Source organism: Nematolebias whitei, chromosome 16 (assembly GCF_014905685.2).
Source record: "Nematolebias whitei isolate Nwh7 chromosome 16, NemWhi1, whole genome shotgun sequence".
In the NCBI taxonomy this organism is placed as follows: domain Eukaryota; kingdom Metazoa; phylum Chordata; class Actinopteri; order Cyprinodontiformes; family Rivulidae; genus Nematolebias; species Nematolebias whitei.
In genome coordinates, this window is record NC_056513.1 from 40,619,890 (window position 1) to 40,634,945 (window position 15,056).

Sequence of the window (15,056 nt, forward strand, 5' to 3'; positions counted from 1 at the left end):
GTTCAATTATCTTTGTAGAGATCTAGTATAGAGCTGTATGAATGGGTCAATGAGGCACAGATTGTTGTAAAGAGCTCTGAGTATCTTGATCAGATAGAAAGGAGCTGTATAAGTACAGTCCATGTACTATTTACCATTTACATTAAGATTATAAAATATCTGACACCGTCATTCTTCAAGGAATCCCCATTTCAAACACAACCAGTCTTTCCTGGGACCGTCTAAAAGTTTATACTTCACAGACTTGACTCCTTCTCCAACTTCTCTCATTTTTAACCTTTGAGTATTTTTTTATTTATTTAACTTCATCTCTCCCATTTACACTTTGACAAGAACGTTTTTGTTTTTCAGTTAAACCTGATTAAACTTTTATGCTTTAACACACCTCTGTAACCCCAAATACTAATAGAATAAAAAGCTAAATAAATATTATTATTATTATTTACCTTCATTTAACCAGGCTAATCCCGTATTGAAACTAGAAAAGTTCCTGGAGAAACTTGGAAGGGCTGCCGTTTGATGCATGATTTTTTTTTCTTTGCATCTTAAATCCACATAACTCGGGGGACATTAACCCAAAATACTAAAAAACAAACCAAATAGATGTAAAAAATAACACACAACGTACAGGTGGAGTTATCGCTGGAGTCCAACAGTCACAGTCAGTAAGCTTCAGACCTTCACACGGGCTTTGCTATGTACAGTATGTAAATTTGTCACACGTGAGGAAAAAAACTATGTTTGATTTTTTCTGAGATTGTTCTTCCAGCACTTTTCAAATAGTTACAGTGCTGCATCAAAGTCATTCTAGTCATTTTATCTACTGCATGTACAATATTTCTGAGACATCAAAACAAAGGTTAAATCATGGACGAGTTTCTTTAAGGGGCAAACGTTTCATCTTTAATGTGAAAGACTTCATCAGTTTCAGGCTGTTTCTGTGAGTAACAAGTTGGCCTTCTGGCCTAAAACATCTGATTGTTGTTCATGATCATTGATTGTTTTGGACAGATGGTCCAGTAAGAGACAAAATGACTGATGTGTTGTTTATGGTGGCACAGGTGTTCAGATTTGTCCGACACTGCAGGTAATTGCATGAGGGGCGTGGTCACATAATACTTAGTTGATCTGGGTAAATGGACCAGGTGCTGGGTTAGTAGGGTTTCTTGCAAACTTTTCTGTTGACCGTCACTGGAGAATCGTCAGTTTAGAAACGTCACAAACTCTACTCAGCCGGCAGCGACTTGTGGATCAAAGTTGCTGCAGTCCCTTTTTGCATGTGTTAAAAGCTTCTGAGGTTCCAACAGGAGGTTGGCTTCAAACAGCAGTGAAGGATACTTATGGGATTTGGCAGGCCGCAGACTGATGAAAGATTAAACATTTCTCCCTTAAAGAAACGTCCTGATGAAATATTTAACCTTTTTTGTTTTTATCTACCTGGATGATTGAGCTTACAAACCTTATTTCTGAGACATATTTTACTAATTTGTTTTACATTCATTCACATTAATTTACAACGGAGTATTATGGCCACGCTAAGAAAAAAACAGCAATTACATTACGTGAAAATAGGCATGAAGTTACAAGAACAGTCATAATATTACGAGAATAAAGTTGAAATAATATGAGAATAAAGTCGTAGCATTATGAGAATAATCAGAATCAGCTTTATTGTCATTGCACAGAAGCTCAACCGAATTTCATTTCAGTACAGCCCATCCTAAGAAGCACAAACAACTGAAGGCATGAGTAGACAGGGTGCCTGAGGCTGCAGCCCACATGAAAGGCACTGCCCTTTTCATTAGGCATAGAATAGAATAAACTCGTAATATTATCAGAATAAACTCGTAATATTATCAGAATAAACTCATAATATTATCAGAATAAACTCATAATATTATCAGAATAAACTCATAATATTATCAGAATAAACTCATAATATTATCAGAATAAACTCGTAATATTATCAGAAAAAACTCATAATATTATCAGAATAAACTCGTAATATTATCAGAACTCCAACACAAAAAAACAGTCTTACAATTGTAGTAAAATGATTAAGGTTGAGCATCTTGTTAACTTGTGTATATATAGGGGGCGGCTGTGGTTGAGTGGTTAGAGCAGTCGTCCTCCAGTGCGAGTTGGGGGTTCGATTCCACCAGCAGTCACATGCTGAAGTGTCCCTGTGCAAGACACTGAACCCCTCATAGCCTCTGATGTGTGTCCCATCAGTGTATGAATGTGATCTAAAAGCACTGATTAGTTTCATTAGAATAATTTGTTCAATTATCTTTGTAGAGATCTAGTATAGAGCTGTATGAATGGGTAAATGAGGCACAGATTGTTGTAAAGAGCTTTGAGTGTCTTGAAATAAGATAGAAAGGCGCTGTATAAGTACAGTTCATTTACCATTTACCATTTATCTTTGGTATTGGTTTTACAAATAAGGAAATACTTGATCTGTTAGCACATCAGCATCAGATTATTATCAGTATCAGGACTTTGAAACAATTGTGTAAATGACTGTCTGTTTCAAAGAAAGAGCCACACGGATTTGGAAGATATTGCTTCTTTTGAGGAAGAGGAGCTTTCTGGCAGTGGTAGACTGCAAGACTGTAAGTGGTTACATCTGCATGCCATTCAAAGAGGTTTTGTTGTTTCTCAACAGACAATGAGAATGGTCATCAAGATTTTGGATCCAGTGGGTGTTGAACTTTGGCGAGCACGGTGTCTCCGATGTCGGCAGTACAATAGCAGGGGGCCCAATGCACTGTGGCATATGGATTCTTATGATAAACTGAAGCCCTATGGCATTGTAATTGATGGCTGCCTTGGATTTAGTCGTCACATAATGTGGATGGAGGCATATTTCACAAACAGTGACCCCAAAGTGATTGCAGACTATTTCATAAACACAGCATTGGGGGCGGCTGTGGCTGAGTGGTTAGAGCAGTCGTCCTCCAATGCGAGAGTTGGGGGTTCGATTCCACCAACAGTCACATGTCGAATTGTCCCTAGGCAAAACACTGAACCCCTAAATGCCTCCGATGTGTGTCCCATCGGTGTATGAATGTGATAAAGCTCTTATTATTCTTTGTATAGATCTAGTATAGAGCTGTATGAATGGGTAAATGAGGCACAGATTGTTGTAAAGAGCTTTGAGTGTTTTTTAGAAAAGCGCTATATAAGTACAGTCCATTTCCATTTACAGCATTGGAGGCTGTCCACAACAGGTGCGAGACGACCCAGGAACGGAAAATGGACATGTCAAAGATATGTAATAATCATTTCTAATATTATGACTTTATTCTCATTATTTCAACTTTATCCTCATATGACTTTATTCTCTTAATACTACAACTTTATTCTCATACTACAACTTTATTCTCTTAATACTACAACTTTATTCTCATAATACTATGACTTTATTATCATCCTATGACTTTATTCTCATAATATTATGTTATTCTCATTATACTACAACTTTATTTTCTTAATGCTATGACTTATTCTCATAATGCTACGACTTTATTCTCATAATAGTTTGACTTTATTGTCGTAAAACTACAACTTTATTCTCATACTACAACTTTATTGTCTTAATACTACAACTTTATTCTCATAATGCTAGGATTTTATGGTCATAATACTACAACTTTATTCTCATAATATTATGACTTTATTGTCGTAATGTTACAACTTTTTTATCATAACACTACAACTTTATTCTCATAATACTACAACTTTATTCTCATATTACTACAGCTTTATTATCATACTATGACTTTATTTGCATAATACTACAACTTTATTCTCATAACATTATGACTTTATTGTTGTAATACTACAACTTTTTCTCATAATACTACAACTTTATTCTCATGATACTACAACTTTATTCTCATAATACTATGACTTTATTCTCATAATACTACAACTTTATTCTCATAATACTATGACTTTATTCTCATAGTACTATGACTTTATTATCATAATACTATGACTTGTCATAATACTACAACTTTATTCTCATAACATTATGACTTTATTGTCGTAATACTTCAACATTTTTCATAACACTACAACTTTATTCTCATACTACAACTTTATTCTCATAATACTACAAATTTATTATCATAATACTATGACTTTATTCTCATAGTACTACGACTTTATTCTCATAATACTACGACTTTGTTCTCATAATATTATGACTTTATTATTGTGCAACTTTATTCTCATAATACTATGACTTTATTCTCGTAATTTTATTGCTTTTTTCTCGTAATTTTTTTTAGCATGGCTGTAATACTCTGTTGTACTAATTAGCCGCAGTGTGAATGTAAGAAAAAGATTTCAAAGCAAATATAATTAATTTTAAAATAAATAAAAAAATAAGGAAGTACTTCAAACATATAGTGTTTGTCATCTGCCTGAGAAAACAAAGCCTCAAGTACAATACTTGAATTCAATTCAATTCAGTTTATTTATATAGCGCCAAATCACAAGAAAGTTGTCTCAGGACACTTTACAGGAACATTCACATAAAAGCCAATTAGTAAAGTTCTCTGGATCCTTAGATAGAGAACTTTACTAATTAATATAAATAAACTGAATTGAACTGAATTGAATTCAAGTATCTTTAGAGGGATTCTGAATTCACTGTGAACTGTTAAAACAAAAAGTGAATGAAGTGGGACTCCTGCGATGGCTGCTGCTGTATGTACTGTCTATGCCTCAAAGCGTTCACTCCCAATTTAGGCTACGTAACAATCCCCGGTGAACCTACGAATGTTCACGCATCAGAGATTTTCAAATCGTACGTGGTGCTGAGCTGGAAGCCTCCCAGCCCCCGCGGACAAGCACCGCTGTGGTACGTCATTGAAAAGGTGCGTCTTTACCTTTAATATCTACTTCCATCAGAAGAATTTTGTAAACTCTATGCTGCGATATAAAATCGAACCATGTAATAACTGGTTAAACACTATTTTCTCCAAACCATGTTGATGGTGAATATAAAGGAAAGAGCCAATAATGATGACAGAAAAATATCTTGGAGATGTTTTCTGGTTTAATTTACTCACAAATCTCCTCAAACTCTAGATTTAACTTTTTGAGATCCTCCTTAAGAATATAAAGAATATAAAAATAGATTATTTTCTCAGTTTGTGTTTGTTATTGTTCGCATTTTCATAGAGCGCTCTACTGTCTGTACACCCCCATCCCCAACTCTCCCGCAGTGCTTAGCAGGCACTGGAGCATGGCAGCGGATCAGCACAGCAATCAAACTGTGCTCCCCTCGTTACCCTGTTTTTGATTTGCAAGACGGGCAAAAGTACCAGTTCCGAGTCTATTCAGTCAACATGTATGGCTCCAGCGAGGCCTCGGCGCCCTCTGAGCCCGTCCAAAAGGTTGACGAATATGGTAAGAGTGTTCATCCAAATGTTTGATCAGCTTTGAGAGAACACAGGTGCAGACAGTCTTGATTAGTCTGGTTCTAATAAACGTCAGAAGAAGAATGTGAACAAAAGAAAACAGGAAAACCTGCAGATTCGAGAGTAAAGCATGACTTTTTAATTTGTTTTCCCTAAATGTGGTATCTCTTCTGTTTCAATCTGATTTTAGATCTTATCAGAAAAAGGTGACCCTTCTTACAGGGTGTTTGTGCTTATTTTATTTAATGTTCTCTATTTCAAACAAACACATGAAAAGCTCACACTTTGTTAAAAGTGACTTTATGTTGCAGGTACTGAGCTGTCGGTCGGTACGTACAGATCTATAATACTTGAAACACTTTGTAAAGACACTGATGTACTTTGCTGTAATGCCACGAATGAATTCAGTCTTTCACCGTCTGTAGTGTGTTCTGACTTGCAGGTTGAGGCCAGTATTTCACTGGGCTGCAGCTAGCAGGTGAACAGCTTTAAGAAACCATGTGCACAGCCTAGAATACACTTTTTAAAGTCATGGACACAAAAACACCCTGATTTTCAAAACTCACCAGTCTGGAAACAATCACAATCACTCAGATTTCACTGGGACTACAACTTGAACTCACCTTTTTTCTTGCAATTTTGAGTTGTCAACAAGAGTTGCTGCCATGTGAGATACTGGCCTTAGAGCACATGAACGTGAGGTGCTGACAATCACTTGATGGTTGCACATAATGAACAGTCACAGCTTGTGTTTTATTTAAAATAAATCACAAAAACACACTTTACAAACTTTAATGTCTTAAAAATGACTCTCCAACGAGCCAGTTATCTTGTTGCTTAGATCAGGATGTCTGATCCTGGCCCTCACTGTCCTGCATGGTTTTCTTTGCAACAACACTGCAGATCTGAACTAATAGGTGATTAATGGGTTTCTGCAGAACAGGAAGAGGTCATTAACCATTGAATCAGGTGTGTTGGAGCCAGTGGCGGCTGGTGGAGTTTTCTCGGGGTGGGGGGGAATAAATGTGTGGAGTGGAAATGTCCATTGTTTCATCTGCCTGGATGGAGACAAAGTCTGCACTTCTGATTTCTTCACTGATGCACTCTCTCAAAACTAGCAGCATATAATCAAGGAGTTCATTCTGCAGTCTTAGATGTTCCCTTAAACACAGTGGCAGTCTGCAGGTGCTCATCTAGAACTGCATCCAGTGATGCTACAAAATCCACCAATCCTCTAAAAACACCCAGATTTTCTGAGCTTTCACTTTCATCATGGCCATGCAGGGCAAGTTCAAATGCACCACAAAACTTGACACAGTCTATTATTTTTGATAGAATGTGCCTGTTTTTGTCAACCTCCTCATTGTGCATATGGATCCCTACCCTGTAGCCTCATCAAGCTGAGATGAAATGTTTATTTTCCCAAACATGGCTAGTCGCAGTGCCTTTGCCATGTGGATCCCAGATTGTTCATGCTCATTTGCCTTTTGTAAAAAAAATCTTTAAATCAGTCAGTCCTGTCTTAAGCCATGCTGGGTCTGATCTTGATGTTTGACAAAGGAGGCAAGGAAAGCAGAATAAAGCATTAGCCTCGCTACATGCAGTTAGCCGAGCCTTGTTGCTAAACCAGGTCCTGGATATAGACTGAGTGTACTGACTCCCTCTGTCTTTGGACTGCTGATTAATGTGAGGGTGATGATATGCAAATCAAGCCGCATTCAGCTCTGGGCGCAGGAGAGGTGTGCCTCAGAATAGTCCTATTTCTTGTGTTGAAGAGGAACTTCTGCGCATGTGCAACTTTTGACAAGAGTCTATGGGCAAAGATTTTTGCACCCCAGGGCAGAAATGCGTCACCAGACAATGTTGATGAACAAAACAACTTTACTCATCATTAACTATAAAATATTTATCTTGCACAACTAAAATAATATATAGATATATTTTGAAATATTTTTATTTTATTATTTCATTTTTATTTTTTAATGTCTAATTCAAGGTAATGTGGTGAGTGAGAGTGGTGGAAGGCACCCTTGTGCCCTCTATTGGCCAGCCGCCACTGGTTGGAGCAGAAAAACCTTTGGGACATGCAGCATAGTGGTCCTCAAGGACTAGGACTCATCAGAATATTTAACTCTTTACTGTTTTTAACTTGTCTTTAAGAGCTTGTGTTTTAATGTAATTTTAATTTTTATGAATCACTGTCTTCACCATAAATGGCATTTTGAAGCCATTATTTTGAAATAACAAATGAAAACTTGATTGGTCTCGTTGTTTTTTATTTGTATTTTATTTCTACAGGTGTCCCGTCAGCTCCTGGTCAGGTTGTAGCCACCAGAAACACCAAGTCATCTGTTTTTGTTCAATGGGAAGCTCCCAAACATCAGAAAAACCTCATGGGATATTACATTGATGGCCGCGCTGTTGGATCCAAAGAGTGGTTCGCTTGTAACCACAAACCCTTCAGACATAACCGGTGAGACAAATACTGGAATCTGACTGATGACATTTTAATGACCTAAAGAAAATTATACGGAGATGAAACATTCGTGTCAACTTAGGAGTGAGTCGAGCTTTTTCTTGGGTGTTTATAGGCCTTTGTTTGTTTGTTGGTTTGTTTGTTTGTTTGAATTGCACATATCAATAACGAGGCATTACTACTTTGTTTACCTAAAAGCTGTTGTTAAGGCAAGACGCACAAAACACAAGAGAATATAAAACACAGACAAACAAATTTCTATCTGAAACAGAAGTGAAACAAAGCACAACAATAATGAAAATGTTTCTGGATAATTGTGTTTAATTGATTTAGGCAGGCAGCAGGAAATGAAAAAGCCTAAATGTAGTAAATAAAACTGAGAGCTCAAGCAATCAGACTCTTAGTGCCTGTTTTGTTTCGCTTTACAAAAGCATTGGTTGTTTCTGGTGACTGGCTGACATGAGGTCAGCTTTGACGCCTTTGTTCATGTTTGGTGGTCAAATTTGGGCTCAAACGATTTGTGATCTGCTGTCGTTTACCTCGTGCACCGTTTTCAGTGAGTTGACATGTGCACAATTATTCAGACGACTGAACTGCATCGTTGTTTTGACATTGACATGGTTCAGAGTCACTTAAATCACATTTTGTTCAGTGTTTTCATGATGAGCTTTAAGTCAGCCTTGTCCTGATCCTGGTTCTGCTGGAGGTTTCTTCCTGTTAAAGGGAGTTTTTCTTCCCACTGTCTCCACTGTGCTTGCTCAGGATGGGAGACTGAGACGAAGCCAAGATTCATCTTGTCTGCTGGATTCCTCAGATAGAGAACTTTACTAACTGGCTTTTATGTGAATGTTCCTGTAAAGTCCCTGAGACAACTTGTTGTGAACTGGTGCTTTATAAATAAACTGAATTGAATTGAATAACTGTCAAAATGAAAAAAATGTTTTAAGACTTTTGATTTTTCTTTTTCTTCTAACTCAATTTCTAACTAATGTAATTATTGTTTTAGGCTTAAACTGTAAGGGCTACTCAAACTCCTCTGGGTTTTTGTAAAAAAAATTGCATTACAAAACAACAAATACGTATTGCTGTTACATTTGACGATCAGTTATGATCAATTAATAAAACTAGAGTTGAGAATGTCACCTTGTTAGAGTTAGACATCAACTCTAAGGATAACTAATCTTAGATATTCTCATCTCATTAGAAGTGAGATTATTTTAGCACAGCTCTTGTGCTTGAATGTTCTCCACTGCTCATCTAAAAAAGTTAAATCTGGTCCTCTGGACATTCAAAAAAAAACAAAAAAAAAGCAAAACAACAACAAAAATGTAGAAACGTTTCGTCTCTCATCCGAGAGACTTCCTCAGTCTGAGGTGCTGTATTCAGCTCAGTCTCTTAAATAGCACCTTCTCAGAGTGGATCAACCAGTTTGCTGCTGACAACCAGAACCAGCTGATCACATGCTCAAGAAGGACCATCAGCCTAACAATGGATCATTAGCACCTGATGGCTGTTTACTACTCACAGAGGGCTGAGTGATACTAGCAATCACAGCATTGTAAGAGGGGGACAGTTGAACCCGGAGGCTCCACCCCTGTTTAATGATGGACGGTTTCTTTTCACAAAGATGGCCTCCTTTACTCCTCTCTCAAACCATCGTTCCTCTCTGTCCAGGATGTGAACATCTTCATCCCTGAAAGAGTGACCTCTGGCCTGGAGATGAGTGTAGACCTCAGAGTCCTGGCCTGATGATGTTGATGTTGACTCTGAGACAAGTTAGCCTTGAACAAGTTGTTCAGAATCCTGAATATATTATAATGTTGATCAAATATGTGAACGCTCTGTCAGAGCGGTCCACTCAGTTAAACCACTGAAGGCAGATGTTTGTGCCAGGTCTGAACTTAGACTTGTTGTTTTCAAAAAGGATGTGTAGCTTTGTTTTCAGAGCAGCTTTTCTACATATTTCAGTTTGAAATTACGTTTTTCTGGACTCAGATTTTCAGGTTTTTCTCTGGATTTTTTGGTCAATTTTTAAAAAATAAATTGTTTGTCACATTACTGTTTGTAAGTTTGAGATTGAATCACATGACTGCATCTAACACCATATAAAACACAATATGTGCACAAGTAAAATAAAGAGGCTTAGTATGGTTTGGGGTGGGGGCACTGTGGTAGCTTGGCAGTCAGTGCTGCAGTCTTGTAATCCTGAGGGCGGGGGTTCAAGCCCAGGTTGCACCAGAAAGGACATCCGGCGTAAAACAAATGTCCAAATCTTTCATGTGAGTTCTCTTGCTGTGTTGACCCCTGAAGAAGGAGCAGCTGCAGGAAACTTGAGCGTATTTTAGAGCTGGGCTTAACCCCCCCCCCCCCCACTACAATAAATCTTTAATTGTGTAATATCTGGTTGATAGTCTGCAGATACTGAGCCATCTAACATGCAAAGTGCTGCTGTTGTCTTTAACTTTGGGTTCGCTGATTTGTCAAAAATCCTGTCAACACACAGAGAAGTTAAGAATTACAATCTTGTATCAGCATGAACAGATTTATCACTTAAGAAGCCCATAAAAGTGAATAAGATCAAACTTTATTGATCCCGCAGGAAGTTGTTGAATGAATGGCTCTTTTGCCTGTGTTCATGGCTTCTCAGTCAGTAACTTTAAGTCAACGATAGATTAAACATTGAGCTCAAGGTCTGATGTGGTGGGTGAACCAAAAAGAGACATTTTGAAGACGCTGTCCATCATTGTCCAATAAAATACTTTTTGTTTGAGCAATTTTTACAAATGCAGATTTTGTTTTCTAGAGAATGCAAAAGAGAATAGTCTCAAAGCATCAGTGGTTCCACGTGTAATTCTTTTACATACTTATCAAGACTTGAAACATACTAAAGTCATATGTTCGACTTTTTATACGTTTTAAGACTGTTTGACTTGTTACTTGCAAAGATGTTGCCGTGAATTAAAAAAATAATAAATCTTGTGTTAATTTGGATTGATCGCAGTGACATCAGTGTTTAGCTTGACAAGAAACTATGAATGTGCCTCAGGTTTGTGGTCCACGGCCTGATCCCAGGAGAGACCTATGTGTTCCGAGTCCAAGCGGTCAACGTGTTCGGCCTCAGTGAGGAGTCTCAGGAGTCTTCCCCCGTCGCTGTGGAGCCGGCCCTCGGTAAAAGGAAACACTGGTTTTTCATTACATGCACGTGTTTTGATCATTTTATTAAATATTGCTTCAAATGATGTACCAGGATAAAATCTGAAATAAACTCAAGACCTTTTTCAGAGAAACTAATCAACAGTATAAATTAAAAAGAAATGAAAAGGTGTCTCATGAGATTGAGGTTTATTTTATATTTATACTTTTTTCAAGCCTATGCTCAGTGAGTTTCATTTTATTCTGTCCAGGAAAGGGAAATGAATATGGTATGTATTACAAATACTACAATGTCCTACGATACTTACCCACTTTTCCCTTTTTGTTCATCTTTCCTTTTGCACAGAAGCACATATTTAGTTGCACCCTGAATCTTTCTGCTCTGCAAGATAAATTCCCTGTAAAGTAAAAGTGTGTGCTAAGGTAGTGCTAAACAGTAGTTCTATAGTTACACTGCATGGCAGGCACGTGTGCAGGTGATCATTGTGGTTTTTAGGTTATTTTTGAAGATGTTAACAAGTCTGGATAAAGATGTGTTAATGTTCAATTTGTGGTCATTTTAAATGTAAAGCTTTTTGAATTTTCCAGCAACTCCCAGTGCTCCTTACGGCATTACCATGCTGAGTAGTGATGGCTCGTCCATAACTGTGGCCTGGAAGAGCCCCAAACACTGCGGGGGCTCCAAGGTCAACGCCTACTACATCGACAAGCGTGATGCTGACACTCTGGTGTGGAAGGAAGTCAACCTGTCTGCGGTCACAGAGAGGATCTGCACTGTGAGCTCTCCGCTTTTTACACTCAAAAACAGAAAGGATTTCAGTAAGTCAATCGATATAACTTATAAACAGCCTCATTTTGTATTTTTAGGTGGACAACCTGAAAGAGGGAACATTTTACGAGTTCAGGATTCAGGCTGGTAATCTGGCTGGTGTTGGTCTACCGTCAGCTCCCAGTGCTCCAATGAAGTGTGAAGCTTGGACCATGGCAGAGCCAGGTACCGGATCAGTACTTCTACATCTTGCAGCACTGTTGGTGTTTTGTCTGCCAAAGGTGTACTACATCACCTTCAAGCTGAAGTGTGGAAGGTACTGAATGAAATGATCAAAAGCTTTGAGCTTAATTCAACACTTTCAAAAGAAACCAAATGAAACTTGCCATAAATTTTACACATACAGACCCTTTCCAAAAAATTAGAATATCTTGGAAAAGTTGTTTAACTTCCACAATTCAATTGAAAAAGTTAATCTTTAATAGATTATAGATTCAGGGCCCACAATTTAAACCATTTCAAGGATTTATTTATTTATTTTTACATAATTTGGGCTTCCAGCTCATGAAACCCACGAAAACATGATTTCAGAACATTAGAATACTGTGAAGACATCAGTCCACACTACTTCAGTTTTTGCAGAAAAAAAAAGTAATAAATTATGATCACAACAACTCAATCAAAATATGGTTCTTTCAAATCAATATGTCAATCTTCAATAGTTGGTTGTGAATCTCTTTGTCTTAATCTCTGCCGCGATGTGACGTGACATTGACTGGGAGTTATGGAAGCCCAGATTTCCTTGATGCTGTCAGATCTTCTTTGTTGTTGCTCTGGTGCTCCTCATGTTCCTCTTGAGAAGACCTCATAGATTCTCAATGGGGTTTAGGTCCGACCAGTTGGCTGGTCAGTCAGGCACTGTGGCATCAAACCAGGTGTTGGTGCTTCTGGCAGCATGGGCAGGGGCCAGGTCCTGCTGGAAGATGAACTCTGCATCTCCATACAGATCCTCAGCAGAAGGAATCATGAAGTCCTCTAAAATATTCTGGTAGACTGTTGAGGTGACCTTGGATTTAAGAAAGCAGAGTTTACCAACACCTGCACCAGACATTGCACCACAAATCATGACTGACTGTGGATATTTCATACTGGACCTCAACCAGTATGGGTTCTGTTCCTCACCCTTCTTCCTCCAAACCTTGGACCTTGATTTCCAAATGAAAGACACTTTACTTTCATCTGAAAAGAGGACCGAGGAACCCGACAGTTATGGTACATGGACTGTACTTATACAGTGCCTTTCTATGTTATTGAGACACTCAAAGCTCTTTACAACAATCTGTGCCTCATTTACCCATTCATACAGCTCTATACTAGATCTCTACAAAGCTAATTGAGCAAATCATTCTAAAGAGACTAATCAGAGTATCCTGATGCATGCTCAATAATCCAGGTAGAAAAATCTAAAAAAGTTAAATCTGGTCCTCTGGACATTCAAAAAAAAAAAAAAACAAAGCAAAACAACAAAAAAATGTAGAAACGTTTCGTCTCTCATCCGAGAGACTTCCTCAGTCTGAGGTGCTGTATTCAGCTCAGTCTCTTAAATAGCACCTTCTCAGAGTGGATCAACCAGTTTTGCTGCTGACAACCAAAACCAGCTGATCACATGCTCAAGAAGGACCATCAGCCTAACAATGGATCATTAGCACCTGATGGCTGTTTACTGTTCACAGAGAGCTGAGTGATACTAGCAATCACAGCATTGTAAGAGGGGGACAGTTGAACCTGGAGGCTCCACCCCCGTTTAATGATGGACGGTTTCTTTTCACAAAGATGGCCTCCTTTACTCCTCTCTCAAACCATTGTTCCTCTCTATCCAGGATGTGAACATCTTCATCCCTGAAAGAGTGACCTCTGACCTGGAGATGAGTGTAGACCGCAGAGTCCTGGTCTGATGATGTTGATCTTCTGTGCTGGTCCATCCTTTTGGCCAGTGGCTGTTTTGTTTCCCGATGTAAGACTGATCACAGCCCTCCTGACACTGAACAGCAAGTGTTGGACTGTACAGATCAGGCACGCTTAGCACAGCATGTCAAGTCCAAGACTCGACAACAAAATAAGTTTAACGTACTAATAGCTCATCAACACCATCACTATTCCAATAACAACACATTCAGTGTAGGACAACACTCCAGTAGTCAATTACATGTCAGGGAGACAGAAAAGTGGGTGAAGAATTTATCTGACAGACAGCTCACCCAGCCGGAGACAGAGATTCTTGCCAGGGGACTGAACTTTGCGGTTGCACCAAGTAGAATTCCTCTGGTGGAGATGATCACAGCCACGGAATCAGCCATCCGCAACAACAAAATTAAAGAGGCTGAAGCAGAACAGCTCAGAATCAAAGTTTCATCCTGCCTCAGCAATGCCAAACCACCACCTTCCAACATCAGTAGAGAGGAGAGGGATGCACTCACCATTCTTAGCAAGGACAAAAACATCATCATTCTCCCAGCAGACAAAGGAAGGTGCACAGTGATTTTGAACCAGAAAGACTATCATGAGAAAGTTATGACACTCCTTAGTGACGTAAACACTTATGAACCTCTGAAAAGAGATCCAGGAAGTGGTCACAAGAAGAAATTGATAGATTGCCTGACAATTTTGGAGCAGTACAAGGCTATTGACCATATTCTGTACCACAGACTGTACCCAGGGGAGGCCACACCTAGTCTGTATGGTTTACCTAAAATCCACAAACAAGGTGTACCTTTAAGACCTATTGTTAGCATGATTAACTCTGTCACTTACAATGTTTCCAAATATCTGGCGTCTGTACTCATCCCTTTAGTTGGCAGCTCAGAACACCACATACAGAACACCATGGACTTTGTGGATAAGGTGAGGGATGTCATCATGGAGACTGATGAAACAATGGTCTCTTTTGATGTCACATCACTCTTTACGTGCATTCCTGTTGATGATGCAGTAGAGGTGGTCAGTTTAAAATTAAAATCAGACACCACTCTGAGCAGCTGGACCACACTTTCCACAGAACAACTGTGTCAACTCTTGAAACTGTGCCTGCAGTCAACCTACTTCACATATGGGGAGCAATATTATAGGCAGAAACATGGGTGTGCTATGGGGTCTCCAGTTTCTCCTATTGTTGCCAACCTGTACATGGAGGAGGTAGAAAAGAGAGCCTTGACGTCCTTTTCAG

The 15,056-nt window shown here is 38.7% G+C and overlaps 1 protein-coding gene across 1 annotated transcript in view; it reads left to right on the plus strand.

Annotated features, from left to right (window-relative positions):
* The window catches only part of myom2a (myomesin 2a), a gene marked incomplete in the record, with an annotated part of 94,686 nt that overhangs the window by 40,074 nt on the left and 39,556 nt on the right, over positions 1-15,056 (plus strand). The window contains 6 exon segments of the mRNA XM_037689996.1: positions 4,762-4,889; positions 5,241-5,424; positions 7,734-7,908; positions 10,958-11,079; positions 11,653-11,840; positions 11,932-12,058. Of these exon segments, the coding sequence (XP_037545924.1) occupies positions 4,762-4,889; positions 5,241-5,424; positions 7,734-7,908; positions 10,958-11,079; positions 11,653-11,840; positions 11,932-12,058 (924 nt within the window).